Source organism: Haliotis rubra, unplaced genomic scaffold (assembly GCF_003918875.1).
Source record: "Haliotis rubra isolate DU_JTF1 unplaced genomic scaffold, ASM391887v1 Scf77, whole genome shotgun sequence".
Classification (NCBI taxonomy): domain Eukaryota; kingdom Metazoa; phylum Mollusca; class Gastropoda; order Lepetellida; family Haliotidae; genus Haliotis; species Haliotis rubra.
The window spans coordinates 1,084,343-1,109,784 of NW_025767490.1; the positions used below are offsets into that span (position 1 = coordinate 1,084,343).

At 39.8% G+C, this 25,442-nt stretch overlaps 1 protein-coding gene across 1 annotated transcript in view; it reads left to right on the plus strand.

Annotated features, from left to right (window-relative positions):
- LOC124260576 overlaps positions 1–18,202 on the plus strand; it is a 42,657-nt gene extending 24,455 nt beyond the window's left edge. The window contains exons 2-14 of the mRNA XM_046694901.1: positions 338–485; positions 2,426–2,556; positions 3,029–3,164; positions 3,378–3,473; positions 5,051–5,181; positions 6,285–6,382; positions 8,467–8,551; positions 11,194–11,265; positions 12,493–12,588; positions 13,124–13,282; positions 15,370–15,465; positions 15,713–15,837; positions 17,890–18,202. Of these exons, the coding sequence (XP_046550857.1) occupies positions 338–485; positions 2,426–2,556; positions 3,029–3,164; positions 3,378–3,473; positions 5,051–5,181; positions 6,285–6,382; positions 8,467–8,551; positions 11,194–11,265; positions 12,493–12,588; positions 13,124–13,282; positions 15,370–15,465; positions 15,713–15,829 (1,365 nt within the window). The 3' untranslated portion in view covers positions 15,830–15,837; positions 17,890–18,202. The remainder of the gene's footprint in view (positions 1–337; positions 486–2,425; positions 2,557–3,028; positions 3,165–3,377; positions 3,474–5,050; positions 5,182–6,284; positions 6,383–8,466; positions 8,552–11,193; positions 11,266–12,492; positions 12,589–13,123; positions 13,283–15,369; positions 15,466–15,712; positions 15,838–17,889) is intronic.
- The last annotated feature ends 7,240 nt before the right edge of the window (positions 18,203–25,442 follow it).

Consider the following 25,442-nt stretch of genomic DNA (forward strand, 5'->3'; position numbering starts at 1 on the left):
CAGTCAGTCAGTCAGTAAATGATTATAAACTTTTAACCTCATCTTGTTTCGTCCGCGCCGCACTCACTCACTCATTCACTCTTGTTTTACGACACCTGAGCGCCATATTCGTAGGTTCCCCTATCTTTGAGATTCGTTTCGACGCTTGATACCTTCCAGAGGCGGAGGGCCGGGTTCTATTCCCACATGGGTACAATGTGTGAAGCCCAATTCTGGTGTCCCCCGCCGTGATATTACTGGAATATTGCTACAAGCGGCGTAAAACTAAACTCACTCACTCATGGTACCTTCCACAAGCGTACACATAAGTATATAGAGAGTATGGTTTTTATTACAGTATCTGGAAGAAATTGGAGTTTTGCCAAAGATCGTACGTCTATCTGGAGCCAGTGCTGGAGCCATACAGGCTGTACTCATTGCTGTTGGTTGCGACTCAAGTGAGATGGAATCCTACATGGGAGAGGATTGGAACGAACTATTACGCGGTAAGGTCTGTTTGGTCGTTTATAAAGCTTTAAACGTGAACTTGGTCCTCAGGTGACTATGATGCATACACCTTGTGACAGTCCATTACTACCGGGACGCTGGGGTAGTCTAGTAGATAAAGCGTTCGTTCGTCACGCCGATGGCCCGGGTTCGATTCCCCACATGGGTACAATGTGTGAAGCCCATTTCTGGTGTCCCCCGCCGTGATATTGCTGGAATATTGCTAAAAGTAGTGTAAAACTAAACTCACTCACACTATTTCTACAGCTGGTCACATATGCCCACATTTCACAGTTGCTTTACTTTGAGCATTAGGCAAGAATGAAACATTTACATCAAACCATTGTGCGTTACGAGTGCTACTAGCAATTAAAAGAAGAACAAGCTCATACTGTCGCAAACACCAATATCGTGGAAACATGATCCTTTCGTATACATGCCATCAATATTTTGCCTTCATGTCTTTTCTGTAGATATACTAGACTGGGTAATCTCAAGCCTTGACGCTTTGTACTTACTGATCAGGGGCTCCTTTCACGAAGCAACCTTTACTAAGGTTAACCTTTACTCCCATTCTTTAACATTGCACTTAGGTTACCTTAGTGACTCACGCCTTAGTGCAATGTTAAAGAATGGGAGTTAAGGTTAACCTTAGTAAAGGTTGCTTCGTGAAAGGAGCCCCTGGTCGTCTTTGTACTGCATGTGTAGTGAGTGAGTGGGTATCGTTTTACGCGCTTTTAGCAATATTCCAGCAATATCACGACTGGGGACACCAGAAATGGGCTTCACACATTGTCCCCATGTAAGGAATCGAACCCTGGTCTACAGCGTGATGAGCGAACGCTTTAACCACTAGGCTACCCCACCGCCCCTACTAGATGTGTAAGCGGTATGGAGGTTACAGTGACATGAGATAGGGATACTGTGCCATTGACGTATCATTGAACAAGAGTGAGTGAGTTAATATTTAACGTCACATCGGCAATATCTCAGCCTTATCGTAACACTTTATACAATAAAGAGTGAAAACATTTTGAAGATTAAAACCTGTCGACGCATTGAACAAGAAAACATAGTCCCCACATTTCATAGTGAGATTTCAATGTAACAGATGTTTTTTAAGCCACAGTCATCAATATCCCAGATTTATGGCAGTCAGTATATATTCGAGTCTTTACTAGGCATTTCACTGATTGACATCTCCCAAAGATTGGCACATAACGCCATGCATTACATCAACCATCAACCTAACCTGACAACCCGATCCAACTTACGACAACAATAGTGTTTGAACATATACTTACTTGAAATCCCCATGGTGACAAAATGGATTGCGACAAGGTGTGGTAAAATCCATTTTTGACAACAGTCCCTACTTGTTTTAAGAAACGTAAAACAATTTTTTGAAATATTTTAAAAATTATCTGATGTGTTCATATGCGGAGATAGACTTAGTTCCAATTCAAACATGCAGTGAACATGTCCCGTACAGTACCAGCAGTCCAGGTGAATACAGAACACTACTCATACACATTACAAGACGATTAAGATCTTCTACTACTTTCATCGGTGACGGGGGCGGTGGGGTAGCCTAGTGGTTAAAGCGTTCGCCCGACACGCCCAAGAACCGAGTTCGATTTTCCGCATGGGTACAATGTGTGAAGCTAATTTAACGGCGTCCCCGCCGTAAAATTGCTGAAATTTTGCTAAAAGCGGCGTAAAACCATACTCACTCACTAACTCACTTCATCGGTGACATATTTGGTTTAGCTGCAATTTCACTAAAACAATTCTTAGGATCGCTTGATATCTCGGGTATAAGGGCATTGCATGATAATTTATTTGTTTTCTGCATGTATTAGTGCATCGTTTTTGTGATGTGTCAGAAACCATTTCTTTAAAATTCATCTATAACAAAAATCGTTTTGTGTTTTTGCAGACGGGGGATTTTTTGGTGGTGTACGGAACCTGTTCAAGAGATTTGGCTGGCACCCAGGAAATAGAATCTACGAATGGTTTGGCGACATATTACGACTAAAGACAGGGTCTGAAGACATCACGTTTGAACAGGTAGAACATTGTTATTTACCATAAGTAAGACATATTTATCAAAAACTTTCATGAAACTATGACGCCAGAAAGAGATTAGTGATTTTCATCAGTGACGAAATAGAACACATTTTTTAAACATCAATAATATCTCAAGTATATTAGAATTCTGCTTATATGCTGGGCATCGTTGTACATAAAAAGTCTATGTTGAGGAATGGGAGCTTTGATCACCCTTGTGCTCAGATTGCATCGTACTACACCACACTTTGTACCCACAAGAATAAGTCACGCTTCCTTTTGGGCGTGTTAGCTGTTCCTGAACACTGGTACCCATGAAGATCCGGGTTAGAATTGGTCTTCAGCAACCCATGCTTGTCGAAGGAGGCATTCTGGGTGTTCTAATGACCAGTTCTAACCCTGATCCTCACGGGTGGAATAAATTGTTATCATTAATGTTATCATGTTTTACTGAACCCATCCAATACGTCAGATTCGGAAGAAATATGGCCGCGAGCTGTGCGTCGTCGTCACCAACTTGAACCTCATGACAGCAGAATACTGCCACCCCAAAACTACACCGGATATGCCAGTCAGGGTCGCAGTGCGCATGTCAATGTCTCTCCCAGGTAAGCCTTTGATCGCTGTGTTTCATATTGTCAAAGACCCGGGTTCGGTTCCCACATGGGTACAATCTGTGAACCCATTTGTGGTGTCCCCGCCACGATGCTGTTGGCATGTTGCTTGAATATTGGTGGAATGTTGGTAAAACGGACGTAAAATCATACTCACTAACTCCGAGGAGAAGAATATGTGTACATCTGTGTATCTGTTGTTCACAGGTCTGTTTACACCTATACTATATAACCAGCACGGCTCTGAGGACACCTTCATTGATGGCGGTACTCTCTGTAACTACCCAGTACACTGTTTTGACGGTGAGGACTGCTCATTACGACAAGGGTTGCTATTTATATTATTTACTGACCTTCCAAACTGTCAACATCCTAGAGTATTGTACTGTACAAACATTACCTTGAACTGTACAAATTAAACATCTCCTCACACTTGTATGTATACTTTTCCTCCCTTATTCTGGAACCTACCCCGAAACATCACTCTCACTGTAACAAAGAAGTTGGTCATCCATATATCGTTATTCCTCCTTACTGATCCAACTTCTAAATGCCTCTCACAGAAGTTATCCTAAAGTATATTTCTAATCTATTTAATGTCTGCAAAATTCATTCATTTGTTTCTAATAGAGTCCAAACTCGGGTACAAATCACAGTTCTTTATGTCATTGCTTTCTTTTAGCACTATCAAAGCTACACCAATATTCAGTGAGAAGTTTTTTGAAATAGTGTCCATTTTGTTATTTCTTTCTCTTTTTCACTAAAGAGTGTAGATTATCATGGTAATGGGGTAATGAGGGGCATTGTGTGGCAGTAAGTATTGTTAAACGTGCATGTGCACCGTGTGTCTATGTGTGTGTGTATGTGTGTGTGTGTGTCTATATGTGTGTGTGTGTCTTTGTGTGCGTGTCTATGTGTGCGTGTCTATGTGTGTGTGTCTATGTGTGTGTCTATGTGTGCGTGCGTGTCTATGTGTGTGCGTGCGTGTCTATGTGCGTGTCTGTGTGTGTGTGTGTCAGTATCGGTGTGTTTTTGCTTACGTCTGTGTGAGACACGTGTCTACGTTTAATTCAGTGCATGTGTGTCTGTGTCTACACCTGTTTCCTCTCACAGCTTGTACTAATATGGAAATAGAGTTTAAGGCATTAGCCCACTGAGGTACTAAATAATCGAGGTACTAATTTAATCTGTAAATAATCGAGTCTGGACAAGACAATCCAGTGATCACCAGCATGAGCACCGATCTGAGCAATTGGGAACCGATGACATGTGTCACCTCGCCTCTTACGACAAGGATGGGTTACTGAAGATCAATATTCTTTCTAACCCGGGAGGTACTAATAAAGATGCGGGTTAGAATTGGTCTTCAGCTTGTCATAAGAGGCGACTAACGGGACCGGGTGGTCAGGCTCGCTGACTTGGTTGACACGTTTGTGACGTTATCGTATCCCAATTGATGCTCCTGATGCTGATCACTGGATTGTCTGGTCCAGACTCGATTATTTACAGACCGCCGCCATATAGATGGAATATTGTTAAGTGCGGCGTAAAACAACAAACCAACAACAGCTCTCTGGGCTGGCGGACTGTCCACTACATTAAGGAGGGTCATGTAGAACGTTACTAACGAACTAATATACATAGCGTTCACTAACATGAAGTGAACGCTATGTATCTTAGCTAGTTTCTAGTTTGAATAATTACGATATCATTTGGTTGAGACCTTTCTTAGAGAACAGGGACCCGTTTCTCAAAGCGATCGTAGCGCTAAGGTGATCGTATTTCCCATACTTTAACATAGAATTACGACAGTCGTAGCGCTACGATCGCTTAGTGAAACGGGCCCCAGATATGATGTAATATGTAGAAATATCCCACAGGTTGGTTCCTGTCAATGGATAAATCTGACAACTTCATCGCACGTCTACAGCCGTTGGACGACCTCCCAACATTGTTTGAAAACAGGTTCAACCAGGCCAGCCGCTCCAACAAAACGCTCGGCTTTCTGTTAGTAAGTACTGTAGTGAGTGAGTGAGTTTAGTTTTACGCCGCACTCAGCAATATTCCAGCTATATGGCGGCGGTCTGTAAATAATCGAGTCTGGACCAGACAATCCAGTGATCAACAGCATGAGCATCCATCTGCGCAGTTAGGAACCGATGACATGTGTCAACCAAGTCAGCGAGCCTGGCCACCCGATCCCGTTAGTTGCCTCTTACAACAAGCATGGGTAAGTACTGGAGGACATTACACGTAAACCACATACATATGACGTTTAGGACACCTACATGCATGTATTTATCAAGCTGGAAAGCAGTTGCGAGATGAACAGTTTCTACCTGTGATGGGTGTTTGTTAAGCGTATGTTACACACCTTATCTTTCCCTCGATATTTTGATTATGTAGTTTTCTCGCCAAGGCTTGACAATTACGTAATTCAGATAACTCGGGGAAAATAATCTGTCTTTCTCCGTCACTCGGTAGTTATTGTCTAAATAGTATATGAATAACTGATGTATGTCCTTCAAATACTAATAAATAGACTAGATATTAAGTTGCTTCTTTCAAACCATGAAAGGGAGTCGAGTATGCGAAGCGAGAATCATATGTGTACCGTCCTTTACACCAACAAGACGTACTACAAGTTAAGACGTCTACAAAATATGTTATTTCATTAAAACGAAATAGGAGCATCCAAATATTCCGCATCCAAAAAACATTTATGGCATCTGAAATACTTACCATATTTGTAAAATGTTCAGGTTGTCTGAAAAATGTGATACAACATCTGGTGTAAGAGCTTTTGTTGTTCCTTCTGAATATTTTGAAAGCAAGAGTTATCAACTTTTCTCTGTAGAACCGCTTTTGTCACTTTTCTCGATCCGTTATGAACTGTGTCATTTAACCAAAGATGTTATAAAAATTCAACGTTTTAACTTTTTAAGTTGGTTCTAAAATGCCCAAAATAATAATTGCGAGAAATAGCAATGATTTCACTTGCCCCTGTTGTTCTGTCTGGGAAGAGAGGCTACAAATATATATAATAACACAAAGAATGCCATTACGAAGTGTATTACAGCCTTTGTTGAACTTGTTTCATTTCTGTGTCCACAGTACGCGGACAATGAAAGAGATTATCTGAGGCAAAGTCTCGAGAGGAAGGTCAAGTCTGTCCAACCGGTCAAACCAAGTGTAGAAACGAAACTATACAAGTTAGTTCCGTGATTGGCATTTTAGAAGACGCTATTTGATGAACATAAATATTTTCCTGGATTTCATCTTATTTTTATTCTTTGATACAACGTTTTGGGGCCTGTTCCAGCCATGGACACAGTAACAGTTACTGTTCATTAGTTTTACCTGATGATGGGGCCGGGACACTGTTCATTAGTTTTACCTGATGATGGGGCCGGAACACTGTTCATTAGTTTTATCTGATGATGGGACCGGAACACTGTTCATTAGTTTTACCTGATGATAGGACCGGAACACTGTTCATTAGTTTTACCTGATGATGGGACCGGAACACTGTTCATTAGTTTTACCTGATGATGGGACCGGAACACTGTTCATTAGTTTTACCTGATGATGGGACCGGAACACTGTTCATTAGTTTTACCTGATGATGGGACCGGAACACTGTTCATTAGTTTTACCTGATGATGGGGCCGGAACACTGTTACTTATTTTTACCTGATGATGGGGCCGGAACAGTGTTCATTAGTTTTACTTGATGATGGGACCGGAACACTGTTCATTAGTTTTACCTGATGATGGGGCCGGAACACTGTTCATTAGTTTTACCTGATGATGGGACCGGAACACTGTTCATTAGTTTTACCTGATGATAGGACCGGAACACTGTTCATTAGTTTTACCTGATGATGGGACCGGAACACTGTTCATTAGTTTTACCTGATGATGGGACCGGAACACTGTTCATTAGTTTTACCTGATGATGGGACCGGAACACTGTTCATTAGTTTTACCTGATGATGGGACCGGAACACTGTTCATTAGTTTTACCTGATGATGGGGCCGGAACACTGTTACTTATTTTTACCTGATGATGGGGCCGGAACAGTGTTCATTAGTTTTACTTGATGATGGGACCGGAACACTGTTCATTAGTTTTACCTGATGATGGGGCCGGAACACTGTTCATTAGTTTTACCTGATGATGGGACCGGAACACTGTTCATTAGTATTACCTGATGATGGGGCCGGAACACTGTTCATTAGTTTTACCTGATGATGGGGCCGGAACACTGTTCATTAGTTTTACCTGATGATGGGACCGGAACACTGTTCATTAGTTTTACCTGATGATGGGACCGGAACACTGTTCATTAGTTTTACCTGATGATGGGGCCGGAACAGGCCCCGAAACGTTGTATTAAAGAATAAAAAGAAGATGAAATCCAGGAAATTATTTATGTTTATACAAGTTAGTATCTAGCAAGACTGTCGCTGAAACAAATATATCCATTACTGCCCATGCAAGTCTAAAATACAGTAATGTCAGGAGGCTTCTGGGGCGTGTAGTCCCTAGTATGGTGATCTACCTTCAGTTGTTGGCGATCTATAGCCCGTTTTTATATTGTGATGTTTTTAAATGATTTAACATTTTACACTGAACACAAACTAGTTTTAATCGAATTGTGATATTCTAGTCGTTATACTGTCCTTCGCTGGCAGGTTTTTGAATAAGTATACATATGTTTATTCTTAATACATAACTTTTTGTCGTCACAATATGGCTGAAATATTGCCGATGTGACGTTAAATATGAACTCACTCACTCACTCACTTCTGAGGCGTGTCACCAGCCTTGATATTGCTGGAATATTGCTGGAGGCGACGTTAAACTATTCTTATTCAGTCAAATCGACTGGCTTTGTTATAACTTAAAAACCGTTGTGAGAGGCATTGAATCTTCCTCAGTACCTTTGTTAAAATGGTTAAAGTCTCTGATTATTTAACACAGTGTCTTTGTCAAGTGGGAGTGGTGAGGTGGCCTGGTGGTCAAAGCGTTCGCTCGTCACGCCGAAGACTCGGGTTCGAGTCACCACATGGGTACAATGTGTGAAGCCCATTTCTGGTGTCCCCCGCCGTGATGTTGCTGGAATACTGCTAAAAGCGGTGTAAAACTACTCACTCACTTTCTCACGTGAATAACTCTGTTACATGATGATAGTCTCAAATGACCCACCACCACATTGCATATAACATGTATGACTTTGTCTGTCACTGCCTGTAATTCCTTCATCCCTCAATGTATGGATTGTTGTTGAAGGAATTGGATAGAGAAAAAAGAGGACATGAATAAAGCTAAAAGAATCCACCAGAAGATAACAGACGCCATGAATTCGTTCTTGAAGGTAAATCATGGTAAAACAATGACAGGCACACAAGTTTCATACCACATCCATTAAAAATCTTAATATGAATGCACATATTTCCAGATATTTAAAATCGGAAACATTTCTGATTTCTCATTTACAAATTCGTTGGAGACTTAATTCTTACTAAACTATTAACCCCCCCACCCCCACCCCACCCTCAAGGTGGATGACTGAATGTTCTTCAACGCTGCAGTCAGCAATATTATATTTGTTTAACAACGGACTGCAAGACAATTGATTGTGAGCATAAACTAGTGGTTGATGAGCAACGACATATGACGTCCGGTACGACGATGTACATCCTCGATAATCTCCAGGGTATACATTCCGATAAATCTTCACTGGTATCCTGGATGCATCTACGGCTCGGCCCGATAAATGTATTACCTCCCTATTTGTCTGGAGACAAATGAGTGTTGATAATTATAGAGGGATTTCACTAATAGATACCTTCTGTAAACTGTTGCTGCCGTTTTAGAAAAGAGGTTGATAACTTGAAGAGAAATGTTATTTCAGAGTTACAAGTTGGTTTCAGGCCAAACTGTTGATCAAATATTCTTCTTGCAAGCAATGATTGAAAAAGATCCCTCAAAGAAAAATGACAGGTTCTATTGTATATTCATTGATATTAGTAAGGCTTTTTATTGTATTTATCATAGAGTTCTGTTTCAGAGGTTATATGATATCGGTGTTAAAGGTAGATTTTTGGGAATTTCTTTTTCAATGTATACAGATCTTTTATCCTGCATTAGAACACCCAATGGAATAACAGAGTTTTTCCAGTGTAATACCGGAACTAGACAAGGTTGCATTTTGAGTCCTATAATATTTATCATTTTCATAAATCGGTTGTCATTAATGCTTGAGGAGAAAGATGGAAATGGTATCTTCATGTCACAAGACGGTTCACATGTGGTTGCATTATTTTTGCGGATGATATTTCTGGTGATAGTGATGCTGTAGCTCTGCTCCAAAGGAAGATAAATATTCTGGAAACAAAAATATAATCATGGTGTTTCGTAGAGGTGGTACTCTTAGATCCTATGACAAATGGTACTATAAGGACAGCAGAATAGATAATGTTAACAATTGTAGATACCTTGGTGTTGTGTTTACTCCTACTCCATCATGGACTAGGGCACAGAGTTGTCTAGCGTCTCAGGCAAATAAAACTTTAATGTCATTCTATGGTTATCAACATAAATATGGACTAGTTTTTTATTTAATGTATTTGAAGTATTTTACACAATGGCTGTACCTATAATTACTTATGTAGCAAAGATATGGGGTGTTTATTAGTCACAATTTGTTGCAAAAGTACAAACACAGTTATATAAGAGGGTATTGAGGCTGTATAAATATACATGTAATGTTATGACATTGGATGAATGTGGCAGGGTTCCCCTTCAGTATAATTACATGTTAAAACCAGTAAAATACTGGTGTAAATTGTTTAGGTTGAATAACAATAGAATATCTTATCAAAACTGATTATGATGAATAACAATAGAATACCTTATCAAAACCGATTATGATGAATAACAATAGAATACCTTATCAAATCTGATTATGATGAATAACAATAGATTATCAATAAATCAAAACTGATTATGATGAATAACAATAGAATACCTTATCAAAACTGATTATGATGAATAACAATAGAATACCTTATCAAAACTGATTATGATGAATAACAATAGAATACCTTATCAAAACTGATTATGATGAATAACAATAGAATACCTTATCAAGAATAACAATAGGATTATGATGAATAACAATAGAATACCTTATCAAGCTTATTGTATGCTTAAGACACTTAATGATGTAGGGAGAATTACATGGGCATCGCATATCAGAAATAATTTATTTCAAATTGGCTTTGGTATTTTATGGATAAGTCGGGACATAGGAAATGTAAAAATGTTTATCTCACTTTTTAAGCAGAGATTGTTTGATTGTTTGAGCTAGGATTGGCATCATACTCTTCAACATTTAAGTGTCAGTTTAAGACAATGTTACAAGTTGAAAGATATGTTTCCTTAACTATTCCATGGTAGTACAAACATGTTTTAAGCCACTTCATATGTAAAATAACTTTAAACTTGCAACTGAAGCAGGGAGGCATAATGATACACTATACTGTAATAGACTCTGGTTATATTGCCACAGCAAAGGCATATCATTAGTTGGTAACGATGCAATGTTTTGACCATACATATATTAGTAACCCGTGTAGGGAAGGTTTTGGAAGACTTGTGTCATGTGAGGATGTAAATGTGTCTGTTTTGTATTGCCTAATTTCTGATAAAGGTTCGTAAAATCAGAAATGCATAATTATTGTTAATATTTTGCATACTAAGATTCATATGTTTAGAAGAATATATTATGCCTATACATTGTGCAAAATTGTTTGCTATTGTAGTAATGTTCTGGCAATATTGTATTTTTGTTACTGGTTTATCAGCATCAAAATAAATAATTTGGAAATGTACTGTATTGTGGGCCATGGCCTGTAAACAGAAATAGAACTGTCTGAATCTTACACTTGATCTATACTGATTCCTACATGTAAGCAACAACTGATTCAGACCCTAAGTATTTTTATGTTTCAGGTCATTGACCAGTGCAATATGAATCAGGACAAGGTCATTGGCCGGAAGGAGTTGGAAAACGCCATGAAAGGTGTACGTCTCGTAGTTTTAAATACCGTCTGTTTGTGTAGCTTTCAGCATTATTCCCGCGAGAGACACACGCAGTTGCCTCCACACATTGTCTGGGAACAGATAATAGAACATATGTCTTTGACCTGACGAGGGTTTGTTTTTGGTTTGTCTGTTGTTTTACGCCGCACTCTGCAATATTCCAGTTATATGGTGGCGGTATGTAAATAATCGAATCTGGACAAGACAATCCAATGATCGACAGCATGTGCATTGATCTTCGCAAATGGGCTACGATGACATGTGTCAACCAAGTCAGCGAACCTGAACACCCGATCCCTTCAGTCACCTCTTGCAACAAAATCAATTCTAACCCGTATCTTCAAGGGTATCCTGACGAGGGAATTTCCCCCCAGTGTATTTCCACCTGAAGAGGGAATACAATACAAGTCTGACAAAACACCGTCATTATTGTTGCCTTTCGAATATGTGATGTAAACCGTGTGTTTGTTTGTTTGTTTGTTTAACGCCGTGATAAGCAATATTACAACTATATGGCGACGGACTGTTAAATAATCGAATCTGGACCAAACAATCCAGTGATTGATATCACGAACATTCATCTACGAACTGGGATACGATGATGTGTAAACCGTGTATTAAATACTAAAACAATTTTGACTTCTTTGGTTGACCTCTCACGTCGGACCAAGAAGTGGACATTGTCAGGCAGCTGAATATTATGTCTTGTTACCGAAGCCAGGTATTTTCGATTACCTCGCTCACGAAGCATGTCTCTGGGCAACCTGTTTCCTCTTTTATGCGGGCGATGGGGGTAGCCTAGTGGTAATAGCGTTCGCTCGTTACGCTCGTTTGAATCGGTTCGATTCCCCACATGGGTACAATGTGTGGAGGCCATTTCTGGTGTACCCCGCAGTGATATTGCTGGAATATTGCTAAAACCTCACTCACTCACTCACTCACTCTCTCTTGTATGCAGCACATTCTACCTCCCTTCATTGATGAGACGACGGTATACTTCGTGGTTTAGCGTTCCTACATCACGTCGAAGACATGAGTGTGATTCTCAGCGCTTGGAGCCCATTGTTTGTGTCCACCATCTCTTATTGCTTGAATATTTTCGTAACACCATACTCGCCTATGTTTTTCTTAAGAAGACAATTATCATAATGGTAAGGTGAAATCATACATTGGAATATGAAGATTGATTGATGTTATTTTTTATTCTAGGGGTCATTCACGAACGACCAGGCCCAAATTCTGTTCGGGGAAGGTGTGAGTCCAGAACAAGCGTTTCATATTTTGGACCAAGATGGCACAGGGGAGGTAAATATTGACGGTAATGGAGACAGTAAAGTGTACAAGTTGGCAAGTTGTAGGGCAGAGAGGCATGATACCCAATAGAGATGAAAAAGCATTTCTTTTTTTCATTTCACAAACGCGTATTTTGCTGGCATTGCTGAACAACCAGTTTAGTACTTTGTCCTCAGTAGACCCCAGAACCTATACCATTGAAATACATATCTACCATATACTTGTTAGTGCTGTGAAACAACGTATCCTGCAAAATCCCTGCTACAGCACGGCTTGTGGAAATGCTTCTCTAATAAGGTGATTGATATTAAGAGCAACGAACCGCACAGCCGGGATATGTACAATTACTTGGTTGATGCATGTCATCGTATCCCAATTGCGCAGATGGATGGGCATGATTCCAATCGGTTGATTGTCTGGTCCAGACTCGATTATTTCATAAAATGCCCTTATGTAGCTGGGATATTGTTGAGCGTGGCGTTAAAACAAACAAACAAACAAACAAACAAAAATAAGTATGACTGTATTCGGATTGTTTATTTTACAGATTCATTACAGTGAACTTTTGAGTTTTATGGAAGACCATGGCATCAATATTCGGCAGCGATCACTTGGCGTCAGAAGAAGCGTTGTAAACAGTTTACCGAGCTATGTTAATAGCATCCAAAATACACTTCTCCTGAACATCAGGAAGATGACTACTAAGGTATGGTTCGGCGTGTGTGTGCGTGCGTGCGTGCGTGCGTGCGTGTGTGTGTGTTGTTGTTATATCAACCCTTCAGAAAAAGTTGGTTTGTTTTGTTTTTTGGGTTTTTTTAGTGGGTGTGTTGGTTTTTTGGTTTTTTTGTTTGTTGGTTTGTTTTGTCTTTTCTTGTTTCTTTTGTATTTAACTGTCAGAGGTTTATCATTAAAATAATGATCGATGTGTATTTTTCAATGATGCAGATAAACATCAGCGGCCCAGAAACAATATTAGTTTTTCGTGCTTTTCACAATACTGTGGTACCGTCTGAGACGAGGATTACTCCGGGATTTTCTCCCACATTATGCTGACATGCAGTGATGTCGCAGAAAAATTTAGAACGTCAGTGCAAAAGAATATAACCCAGTCTGGACTATCCTTAGAAACAAATTCCGTTTGGTATACAGGAGGAAATAGATGTAAACACTATATGCATGGAATACTGGATCACAGATAATGCCAGGTTTTCAGGAAAAGGTTTATGCCCTGCCCTAACAGTCAAAGTGACGTTTGATCCCAAATTTCTAACTTAAATCCATATTTTGTCTACGTATATCTACCAACAGGGAAAGAACAAAACCAAATATGCATGTAGCAAATATTATTGATATGAAATTATACTTAAAGAACACATTCAATGATGCCTAACAAAAACTATTCCCATTGAATGTATGTGTGGAAAATGCTTAAAATGATTCTTTATTGCTGTATAAGTGCGCCGTAGTTACGCCCAGACACAACACTACACCCTGACACCACCAGACTATACTACCATACCCTTGCCACCGCGTTACACGTCAGGGGGCGTTGGGGTAACCTAGTGGTTAAAGCGTTCGCTCGTCACGCCAAAGACCCGGGTTCTATTCCCCACATGGGTACAATGTGTGAAGCCCATCTCTGGTTTCCCCCGCCATGATATTGCTGGAATATTGTTACAAGCGGTGAGTGTTACTCACTCACTCACTCACGTTACACGTCGCTGATTTCCCACTCAGATCCTCTTGCTCTATCAATTATCAAATTAACCAAAACAATACTTGAAAACCAAATGCCATGGTTGGATTTTATAGTTTTGTCGACCTGAACAATGTAAACCTTACCTAAATATTGTGTAAATAGGAATAAAGTATATTAGTTTTAACCCAATATCAGGCCAATCGGTTCCGGAATACACTTGAAGAACTGGGTTGGAATATCTTTGCATGAACCAATGCTCTCCATAGAAGATGACTAATAGGATCGGGTGGTCAGACTCACTGTCTTGATGGATGCTTGCCATCGTATCCCAGCTGAATACACTGATGCTCAGCATGTCGACCATTGGGTTGCCTTACCCATTATTTACAGACCATGTTGCTGAACACGGCCTTAAATAACAGAGACGTTTTGTTAATTCTTTAAACACAATTTGATCTTAGGGAACAGACTTGAGTTGAGACTAGGTTGTCAAAACCGTGGCCACCTACAGAATATATATGCATGATTACGTTTATATATATGATTAATTGCACAATTCCGACATTAGCGTCAGCATGTGTTATGAATGATTATCAAATAGTGAATAAAACCAGGTCTTCTCTAACAGGCTAGCGTGTGCTACCCTTGGTAGCATGGCAACCATATCAAATACATGCATAGGCACGTAAACTTGAACCTGGAAGACAATACTGCAACAAACGGTGCAAAGGAAAAAAGGTACGGTCAGTGAGTGAGTGAGTGAGTATGGTTTTACTCCGTTTTTAGCAATATTCCAGCAATATCACGGCGGGAGACACCAGCTATGGGCTTCGCACATTTTTAGCCCTGTGGGGAATCGAACCTGGGTCTTCGGCGTGACGAGCGGACGCTTTAACCACTAAGCTAACCCCCCCCCCCCCCTTTTTTTGTCAGTGGTGTGAAGAATACAATACACGGCAGCTAGTCATAGATATTTGTTTTGCATTAAGGCAATGGAGGTGAACATCTGAAAGTATTACAAGTAACTGTTCTTTTTTTGAATTTTTCATACCATGAAATCAAATGCTTTATTGAAATATTCATTTATCCAACAGCCGTGTGACATTGACAGGACTGTTGGCATCAACACTGGACATGTGGACACCACAGACTTCGAGCTGGAGGATGCGGACAAGAGGTTCGTTGTCATGGTAAGTGTTTGCCTACATACAGAAAAGCTACGGACAGAGTGAGGATCCTTGTCGAAGCTTACTACTCCAAAGAAGTTAGAGAACATAAGATTGATTGATAACCATAATTAATCTGTCTTTGCAGTGGGTGGGTAGGTTTAACAGAACAATGGACGACACATTATTATATTATTTAAGTGTTTCTCAACCAAATTAAAACTTTCACAAACTATGCACGCAACAAATTATGATAATGATGCCTTTGCAGCGTGGATACAACGCCTGCCGAGCCTTCTTGCAACGTTACATTGCTGATAACAATCTGCAACCCAGAGAAGACAACGACAAAACTGCGGACAGAGAAGGGGAAAGCATGTCTAATTAGACCACAGTGTACGTTACACTAACATTGTTGATGCTACTTAAAACAATGACTCATTCCACTATGTTGCTCTAGCACCACGACACTACACCAAGGCCTCCACACAACACAACGACACACTACCTCCACCGCACTACTCAACCACACCACTACACACCACACCACTATACGTCATCATCACCATACCATTACATCACACACCCTGACATGAACATACAAACAGTCACACAAATGTTCCTTTCGATGTCATAAGATTACATCAACAACCACACACAGTCACACAAATGTTCCTAACATTATCGTCAGATTTCCTCCCCACACCTTGACATCAGAACACACATGCACAGTCACACAACTGTTCCTTACATCATCATCAGATTACATCAACACACACTCACCGTCACACAGATGTTCCTTACATCATCATCAGATTACATCGACACACACTCACAGTCACACAAATGTTCCTTACGTCATCATCCAATTACATCGACACACCCTGACATCAACACACACACACACAAAGTCACACAAATGGGTCTTACATCATCATCAGATTACATCCGACACCCTGAAATCAACACACACTCACAGTCACACAAATGTTCCTTACATCATCATCCCATTACATCAACACACCCTGACATCAACACACACACAAAGTCACACAAATGTTCCTTACATCATCATGCAATTACATCAACACACTGACATCAACACACACTCAGTCACTCAAATGGGTCTTACGTCATCATCATCAGATTACATCAATACACTCTGACATTAACACACACACTGTCACACAAATGGATCTTAAGTCATCATCATCAGATTACATCAACACACTCTGACATCATCACATACACACAGTCACACAAATGGGTCTTACGTCATCATCATCAGATTACATCAACACACACACAGTAACACAAATGGGTCTTACGTCATCATCATCAGATTACATCAACACACACACAGTAACACAAATGGGTCTTACGTCATCATCATCAGATTACATCAACACACACAGTAACACAAATGGGTCTTACGTCATCATCATCAGATTACATCAACACACATCACAGTACACACAAATGGGTCTTACGTCATCATCATCAGATTACATCAACACACACACAGTAACACAGATGGATCTTAAGTCATCATCATCAGATTACATCAACACACTCTGACATCATCATCATACACACAGTCACACAAATGGGTCTTACGTCATCATCATCAGATTACATCAACACACACACAGTAACACAAATGGATCTTAAGTCATCATCATCAGATTACATCAACACATTCTGACATCATCACACATACACACAGTCACACAAATGGGTCTTACGTCATCATCATCAGATTACATCAGCACACACACAGTAACACAAATGGATCTTAAGTCATCATCATCAGATTACATCAACACACTCTGACATCATCACATACACACAGTCACACAAATGGGTCTTACGTCATCATCATCAGATTACATCAACACACACACAGTAACACCAAATGGATCTTAAGTCATCATCATCAGATTACATCAACACACTCTGACATCATCACATACACACAGTCACACAAATGGGTCTTACGTCATCATCATCAGATTACATCAACACACACACAGTAACACAAATGGGTCTTACGTCATCATCATCAGATTACATCAACACACTCTGACATCAACACACACTCAGTCAATCAAATGGGTCTTACGTCATCATCATCAGATTACATCAATACACTCTGACATCAACACACACTCAGTCAATCAAATGGATCTTAAGTCATCATCATCAGATTACATCAACACACTCTGACATCAACACACACACAGTCACACAAATGGGTCTTACGTCATCATCATCAGATTACATCAACACACACACAGTCACACAAATGGGTCTTACGTCATCACCATCAGATGACTTCCCCACACCTTGTCATCACCCTATTCCTCTGCTTCCAACTCATATGTGACATGTCAAAACAAATTGGGTGAAAATGCAACATGAACAAATAACGGTGTAATCTATCTTCAGGGACCACTCAGATGGAAGACTGTGTCCAGTGGAAAGTGAGCAGATGATCATGTAAAAATACATATCATTTATGTTGTTTTCACTGTCCTCTCTGACGACTTTACAAACTAGTGAAGATTTGAATATGGCCTATCGTTGATTGGTAAAATGTACCGGTCAGTAATGATTACTTTCCGAAGAACAAAGTGTACTCACGTGTCAAGTGATAGTTACTTATCTTCTGCACACAATGCACATAATGAACTGCATTAGTACATTTACTAAGCTTCTTTTAAGTTTTACAACACTTTAATAAAGGCTCGTTTCTTGGTCATTCTGCGTTTCCTTTTGACAGCTGCTGATTTTTATGCGACAAGAGACAATTAGATAACAAACAACATACACAATTAAAATGAAAAATGGCATGATTGTCCACTCAATTTCGAGTTCATTTAAATAATACAAAATAATAAGATTGACACATAAATAATATACACCGATCTTGTTTTACTCAAGTCACACTCAACTATACCATTACAAACAAATAGGGGCGGTGGGGTAGCCTAGTGGTGAAAGCGTTCGCTCGTCACGCCAAAGACCCGGGTTCTATTCCCCACATGGGTACAATGTGTGAAGCCCATCTCTGGTTTCCCCCGCCATGATATTGCTGGAATATTGTTACAAGCGGTGAGTGTTACTCACTCACTCACTCAATCACGTTACACGTCGCTGATTTCCCACTCAGATCCTCTTGCTCTATCAATTATCAAATTAACCAAAACAATACTTGAAAACCAAATGCCATGGTTGGATTTTATAGTTTTGTCGACCTGGACAATGTAAACCTTACCTAAATATTGTGTAAAAGGAATAAAGTATATTAGTTTTAACCCAATATCAGGCCAATCGGTTCCAGGAAAACACTTGAAGAACTGGGTTGGAATATCTTTGCATTGACCAATGCTCTCCATAGAAGATGACAAATAGTATCGGGTGGTCAGACTCACTGTCTTGATGGATGCTTGCCATCGTATCCTAACTGAATAGACTGATGCTCACGATGTCGACCATTGGATTGCCTTACCCATTATTTACAGACCATGTTTCTGAACACGGCCTTAAATCACAGAGACGGTTTTTTTTTATTCTTTAAACACAATTTACTTGAGACTAGGTTTTCAATAGCGTGGCATGATTACGTTCATATATATGAATAAAAAATTCTATTGCACAATTCCGACTGTAGCGTCAGCATGTGTTATGAATGATTATCAAATAGTGATAAAACCAGGTCTTCTCTAACAGGCTAGCGTGTGCTACCCTTGGTAGCATGGCAACCATCTCAAATACATGCATAGGCACGTAAACTTTAACCTGGAAAACAATACTGCAACAAACGGTGCAAAGGAAAAAAGGTACAGTCAGTGAGTGAGTAAGTATAGTTTTACGCCGTTTTTAGCAATATTCCAGCAATATCACGGCGGGAGACACCAGCTATGGGCTTCGCACATTTTTAGCCCTGTGGGAAACGAACCTGGGTCTTCGGCGTGACGAGCGAACGCTTGAACCACTAAGCTATCACACACACACACACACACACACACACACACACACACACACACACACACACACACACACACACACACACACACACACACACACACACACACACACACACACACACACACACACACACACACACATACACCCCTCGTTTTTTTGTCAGTGGTGTGAAGAATACACTACACGGCAACTAGTCATAGATATTTGTTTTGCATTGAGGCTATAGAGGTGAACATCTGAAAGTATTACAAGTAACTATTCTTTTTTATAAATTTTCAAACGATGAAATCAAATGCTTTATTGAAATATTCATTCATCCAACAGCCGTGTGACATTGACAGGACTGTTGGCATCAACACTGGACATGTGGACACCACAGACTTCGAGCTGGAGGATGCGGACAAGAGGTTCGTTGTCATGGTAAGTGTTTGTCTACATACAGAAACCTGCGGACAGAGTGAGGATCCTTGTCGAAGCTTACTACTCCAAAGAAGTTAGACAACATGAGATTGATTGATAACCATAATTAATCTGTCTTTGCAGTGGGTGGGTAGGTTTAACAGAACAATGGACGACACATTATTATATTATTTAAGTGTTTCTCAACCAAATTAAATATTTCACAAACTATGCACGCAAAAACTTATGATAATGATGCCTTTGCAGCGTGGATACAACGCCTGCCGAGCCTTCTTGCAACGTTACATTGCTGATAACAATCTGCAACCCAGAGAAGACAACGACAAAACTGCGGACAGAGAAGGGGAAAGCATGTCTAATTAGACCACAGTGTACGTTACACTCACATTGTTGATGCTACTTAAAACAATGACTCATTCCACTATGTTGCTCTAGCGCCACGACACTACACCAAGGCCTCCACACAACACAACGACACACTACCTCCACCGCACTACTCAACCACACCACTACACACCACACCACTATACGTCATCATCACCATACCATTACATCACACACCCTGACATGAACATACAAACAGTCACACAAATGTTCCTTTCGATGTCATAAGATTACATCAACAACCACACACAGTCACACAAATGTTCCTAACATTATCGTCAGATTTCCTCCCCACACCTTGACATCAGAACACACATGCACAGTCACACAACTGTTCCTTACATCATCATCAGATTACATCAACACACACTCACCGTCACACAGATGTTCCTTACATCATCATCAGATTACATCGACACACACTCACAGTCACACAAATGTTCCTTACGTCATCATCCAATTACATCGACACACCCTGACATCAACACACACACACACAAAGTCACACAAATGGGTCTTACATCATCATCAGATTACATCCGACACCCTGAAATCAACACACACTCACAGTCACACAAATGTTCCTTACATCATCATCCCATTACATCAACACACCTGACATCAACACACACAAAAGTCACACAAATGTTCCTTACATCATCATGCAATTACATCAACACACTGACATCAACACACACTCAGTCACTCAAATGGGTCTTACGTCATCATCATCAGATTACATCAATACACTCTGACATTAACACACACACTGTCACACAAATGGATCTTAAGTCATCATCATCAGATTACATCAACACACTCTGACATCATCACATACACACAGTCACACAAATGGGTCTTACGTCATCATCATCAGATTACATCAACACACACACAGTAACACAAATGGGTCTTACGTCATCATCATCAGATTACATCAACACACACACAGTAACACAAATGGGTCTTACGTCATCATCATCAGATTACATCAACACACACACAGTAACACAAATGGGTCTTACGTCATCATCATCAGATTACATCAACACACACACAGTAACACAAATGGGTCTTACGTCATCATCATCAGATTACATCAACACACACACAGTAACACAGATGGATCTTAAGTCATCATCATCAGATTACATCAACACACTCTGACATCATCACATACACACAGTCACACAAATGGGTCTTACGTCATCATCATCAGATTACATCAACACACACACAGTAACACAAATGGATCTTAAGTCATCATCATCAGATTACATCAACACATTCTGACATCATCACATACACACAGTCACACAAATGGGTCTTACGTCATCATCATCAGATTACATCAGCACACACACAGTAACACAAATGGATCTTAAGTCATCATCATCAGATTACATCAACACACTCTGACATCATCACATACACACAGTCACACAAATGGGTCTTACGTCATCATCATCAGATTACATCAACACACACACAGTAACACAAATGGATCTTAAGTCATCATCATCAGATTACATCAACACACTCTGACATCATCACATACACACAGTCACACAAATGGGTCTTACGTCATCATCATCAGATTACATCAACACACACACAGTAACACAAATGGGTCTTACGTCATCATCATCAGATTACATCAACACACTCTGACATCAACACACACTCAGTCAATCAAATGGGTCTTACGTCATCATCATCAGATTACATCAACACACTCTGACATCAACACACACACAGTCACACAAATGGGTCTTACGTCATCATCATCAGATTACATCAACACACACACAGTCACACAAATGGGTCTTACGTCATCACCATCAGATGACTTCCCCACACCTTGTCATCACCCTATTCCTCTGCTTCCAACTCATATGTGACATGTCAAAACAAATTGGGTGAAAATGCAACATGAACAAATAACGGTGTAATCTATCTTCAGGGACCACTCAGATGGAAGACTGTGTCCAGTGGAAAGTGAGCAGATGATCATGTGAAAATACATATCATTTATGTTGTTTTCACTGTCCTCTCTGACGACTTTACAAACTAGTGAAGATTTGAATATGGCCTATCGTTGATTGGTAAAATGTACCGGTCAGTAATGATTACTTTCCGAAGAACAAAGTGTACTCACGTGTCAAGTGATAGTTACTTATCTTCTGCACACAATGCACATAATGAACTGCACTAGTACATTTACTAAGCTTCTTTTAAGTTTTACAACACTTTAATAAAGGCTCGTTTCTTGGTCATTCTGCGTTTCCTTTTGACAGCTGCTGATTTTTATGCGACAAGAGACAATTAGATAACAAACAACATACACAATTAAAATGAAAAATGGCATGATTGTCCACTCAATTTCGAGTTCATTTAAATAATACAAAATAATAAGATTGACACATAAATAATATACACCGATCTTGTTTTACTCAAGTCACACTCAACTATACCATTACAAACAAATAGGGGCGGTGGGGTAGCCTAGTGGTTAAAGCGTTCGCTCGTCACGCCGAAGACCCGGGTTCGATTACCTACAATACAATGTGTGAAGCCCATTTCTGGTGTCCCCGCCTCGATATTGCTCGAATATTGCTTAAAGCGGCGTAAAACTACACTCACTCACTCTTACCAGGAGGAATCCAAGTGTTTTGTTGAGTGTTTCCGTCCCTCTGAATCTGTGTTCATATAACATGGGAAGATCGTCCATTGGTTGGAGACGTTTGATGAAATTGTCACCTTTTGCCATGGACAGGAACCAGCCTGCAATGAAGGAAAGTAAACAAATTGATGTTTCTTCACGATAATTTGTTTCCTATGATAATATTAAAACAAATAGAGGATATTCAATACAAAGGTGCCACAACTATTGATATGTTACATCATTAATGAGATAAAAAGTGTAACAGTGTTAAAGGGACAGCTGAATGGGATATTCATAAGTTGTTGAACGTCAAATGATTTTGTTTGATGATTGGATAAAAGCGGCCTTCTGTCCATCACGTCATTTATCACGAAAAGTCAAACTCATTAATATCGAGTGCTTCCACCTCCATTCTCAATACAATCCCTATTCGACCAGGCATACTCCTTATCAAGGTTCGTTGTCACCTTGGCTCATCCCACAACATAAGCGGCAAGAAAACGCATATTCCGTCTTCGTCACCCTCTGTTGTGACTGTCTTTATCAATCTTTATTCCAGTATTTACTAGGCCTCGGGCCTATTGTACAATCCAATATTAATACAATATAAACAATTCATAGAGCATATCCATATTTACATTAAATCATGTCCTGAGTTGTTATTGATTTACTTATTCATTCATCAAATTATTCCTACAAGTGAAGGCACAATAAATAAACATTGATAAATTATTAAGCATTTTTACATTTGAATTTGTTATGCATAGTGGAAATCTAGTAGTGTTCGGATAATTATGATAATATGATGGAATATATATTTCTCTGAGTCATAAGTATGATGGACAAACAAGCAAAACGTATTATTCATCTTCAATCAGTTTTAAGTCACATAGCAAATTCTTTTTTTCTCGGTTGATACTTGTATAACGGCCAGTTTCAAGGAAGTCTAAAGTAAACCTTAATCATCCCAACACATAGCGTTCGCTCCTGACGCAAAGGCCATGCATCTTGCAGGATTTTCCGTGCAGGTTCTTTTTATGTCATCTGTGAAGCTCATCGCCAATTTGAGAGCTACTTTAAACACAGTTTCGTAACACAGTCGTTCTGATGAAACGATCTTGTGCGCCAGTTGTCGCCATGGTCGACCACATAGGCGTTGGTCATCAAGATCATTTGTCTGTCGAAACTCTGAGTGTAATCTGTTAGTTCCTGACTGTGAAGCGTCAAGAGCTTGTACCGAAATGTTCTGTCTTGTTCCAACTTCCAGCATGCCGAATGACCGTACTTGACGTCAGAGAGGCGTCATGTAAAAAAACAAACTTTCAACTGAGCTTGAAACAGTATCGAAACAACTTTCAGTATGTGTTTTTCTAATCACTGAAATGTAAGGCACTCCCACGTTTTACTAAAATTCCACATTTGCGTGCACATGATGAAAAACGTGTGCACGACATCGGCATGTTTACACGAAATACAATATACACCTAATACATGACCAATGTCGCCTCATAATATACTTGCAATATCCCATACTTTTTATTGTATATTGATCTCTTTCTTTATAGAGAAATTGTTATGATAATCACACCTTTTCAGTCATGAAAAGTAGCATTAATAACATTACAAATACCCGCCATATCGCTGGAATATTGCTGAGTGCTGCGTAAAACTAAACTCACTCACATTACTAATACAATATAAAGCTCACATTCTTATTTTGTGAATAAAGCAGGATATAGCCAAATACCGATCCATTGATATGCTTCTGGTCACAAGCGGGGCGGTGGGGTAGCGTAGTGGTTCAAGTGTTCTCCCGTCACGCCGAAGTCCCAAGTTCGATTATATAAATGGGTACAAGTAGTGAAGCCGCTAACACTAATGTTTCCATTAGAAATGTGCATATAAACAAAAGCACAAACATTCGTCATCATATACAAAATAATTTCAGATATGGAAGCATATCATTTTTTGCCTGTATGCGCATTGGTAGTCGACACAAATTAACGTTCTATGTTTAATGTTTCCTCTTTTTATCTGCGTCATCTTTCCAACACAAAGTGTAGAACCCGTTTCTAGGAACACCGTGATATTGCTGGAATGTTGCTGAAAGCAGCATTTATACTCACTCACTCACTCACTAACTAACTCATTACGAGCGTGAATATCAGACATATCAATCAATGCGATGTAAGCAAGAAAATCAAGTACGATATATGTGTGCACAAGGGCGATCGCATCGCATCACCCCGTCGCTTTGTCGCATTATCAGGGCGGTGGGGTAGCCTAGTGGTTAAAGCGTTCGCTCGTCACGCCGAAGAGCCGGGTTCGATTCCCCACATGAGTACAATGTGTGAAGCCCATTTCTGGTGTCCCCCGCCGTGATATTGCTGGAATATTGCTAAAAGCGGTGTAAAACTATACTCACTCACTCACTCAGCGCATTATCGTTCAGTTGAATATCAAAAAGAAAAACAATGCCCATACTGGAACAAGTTGTGAATAGCTGGATAGTGCATGTAAAACAACGCACGCCTTACGTATT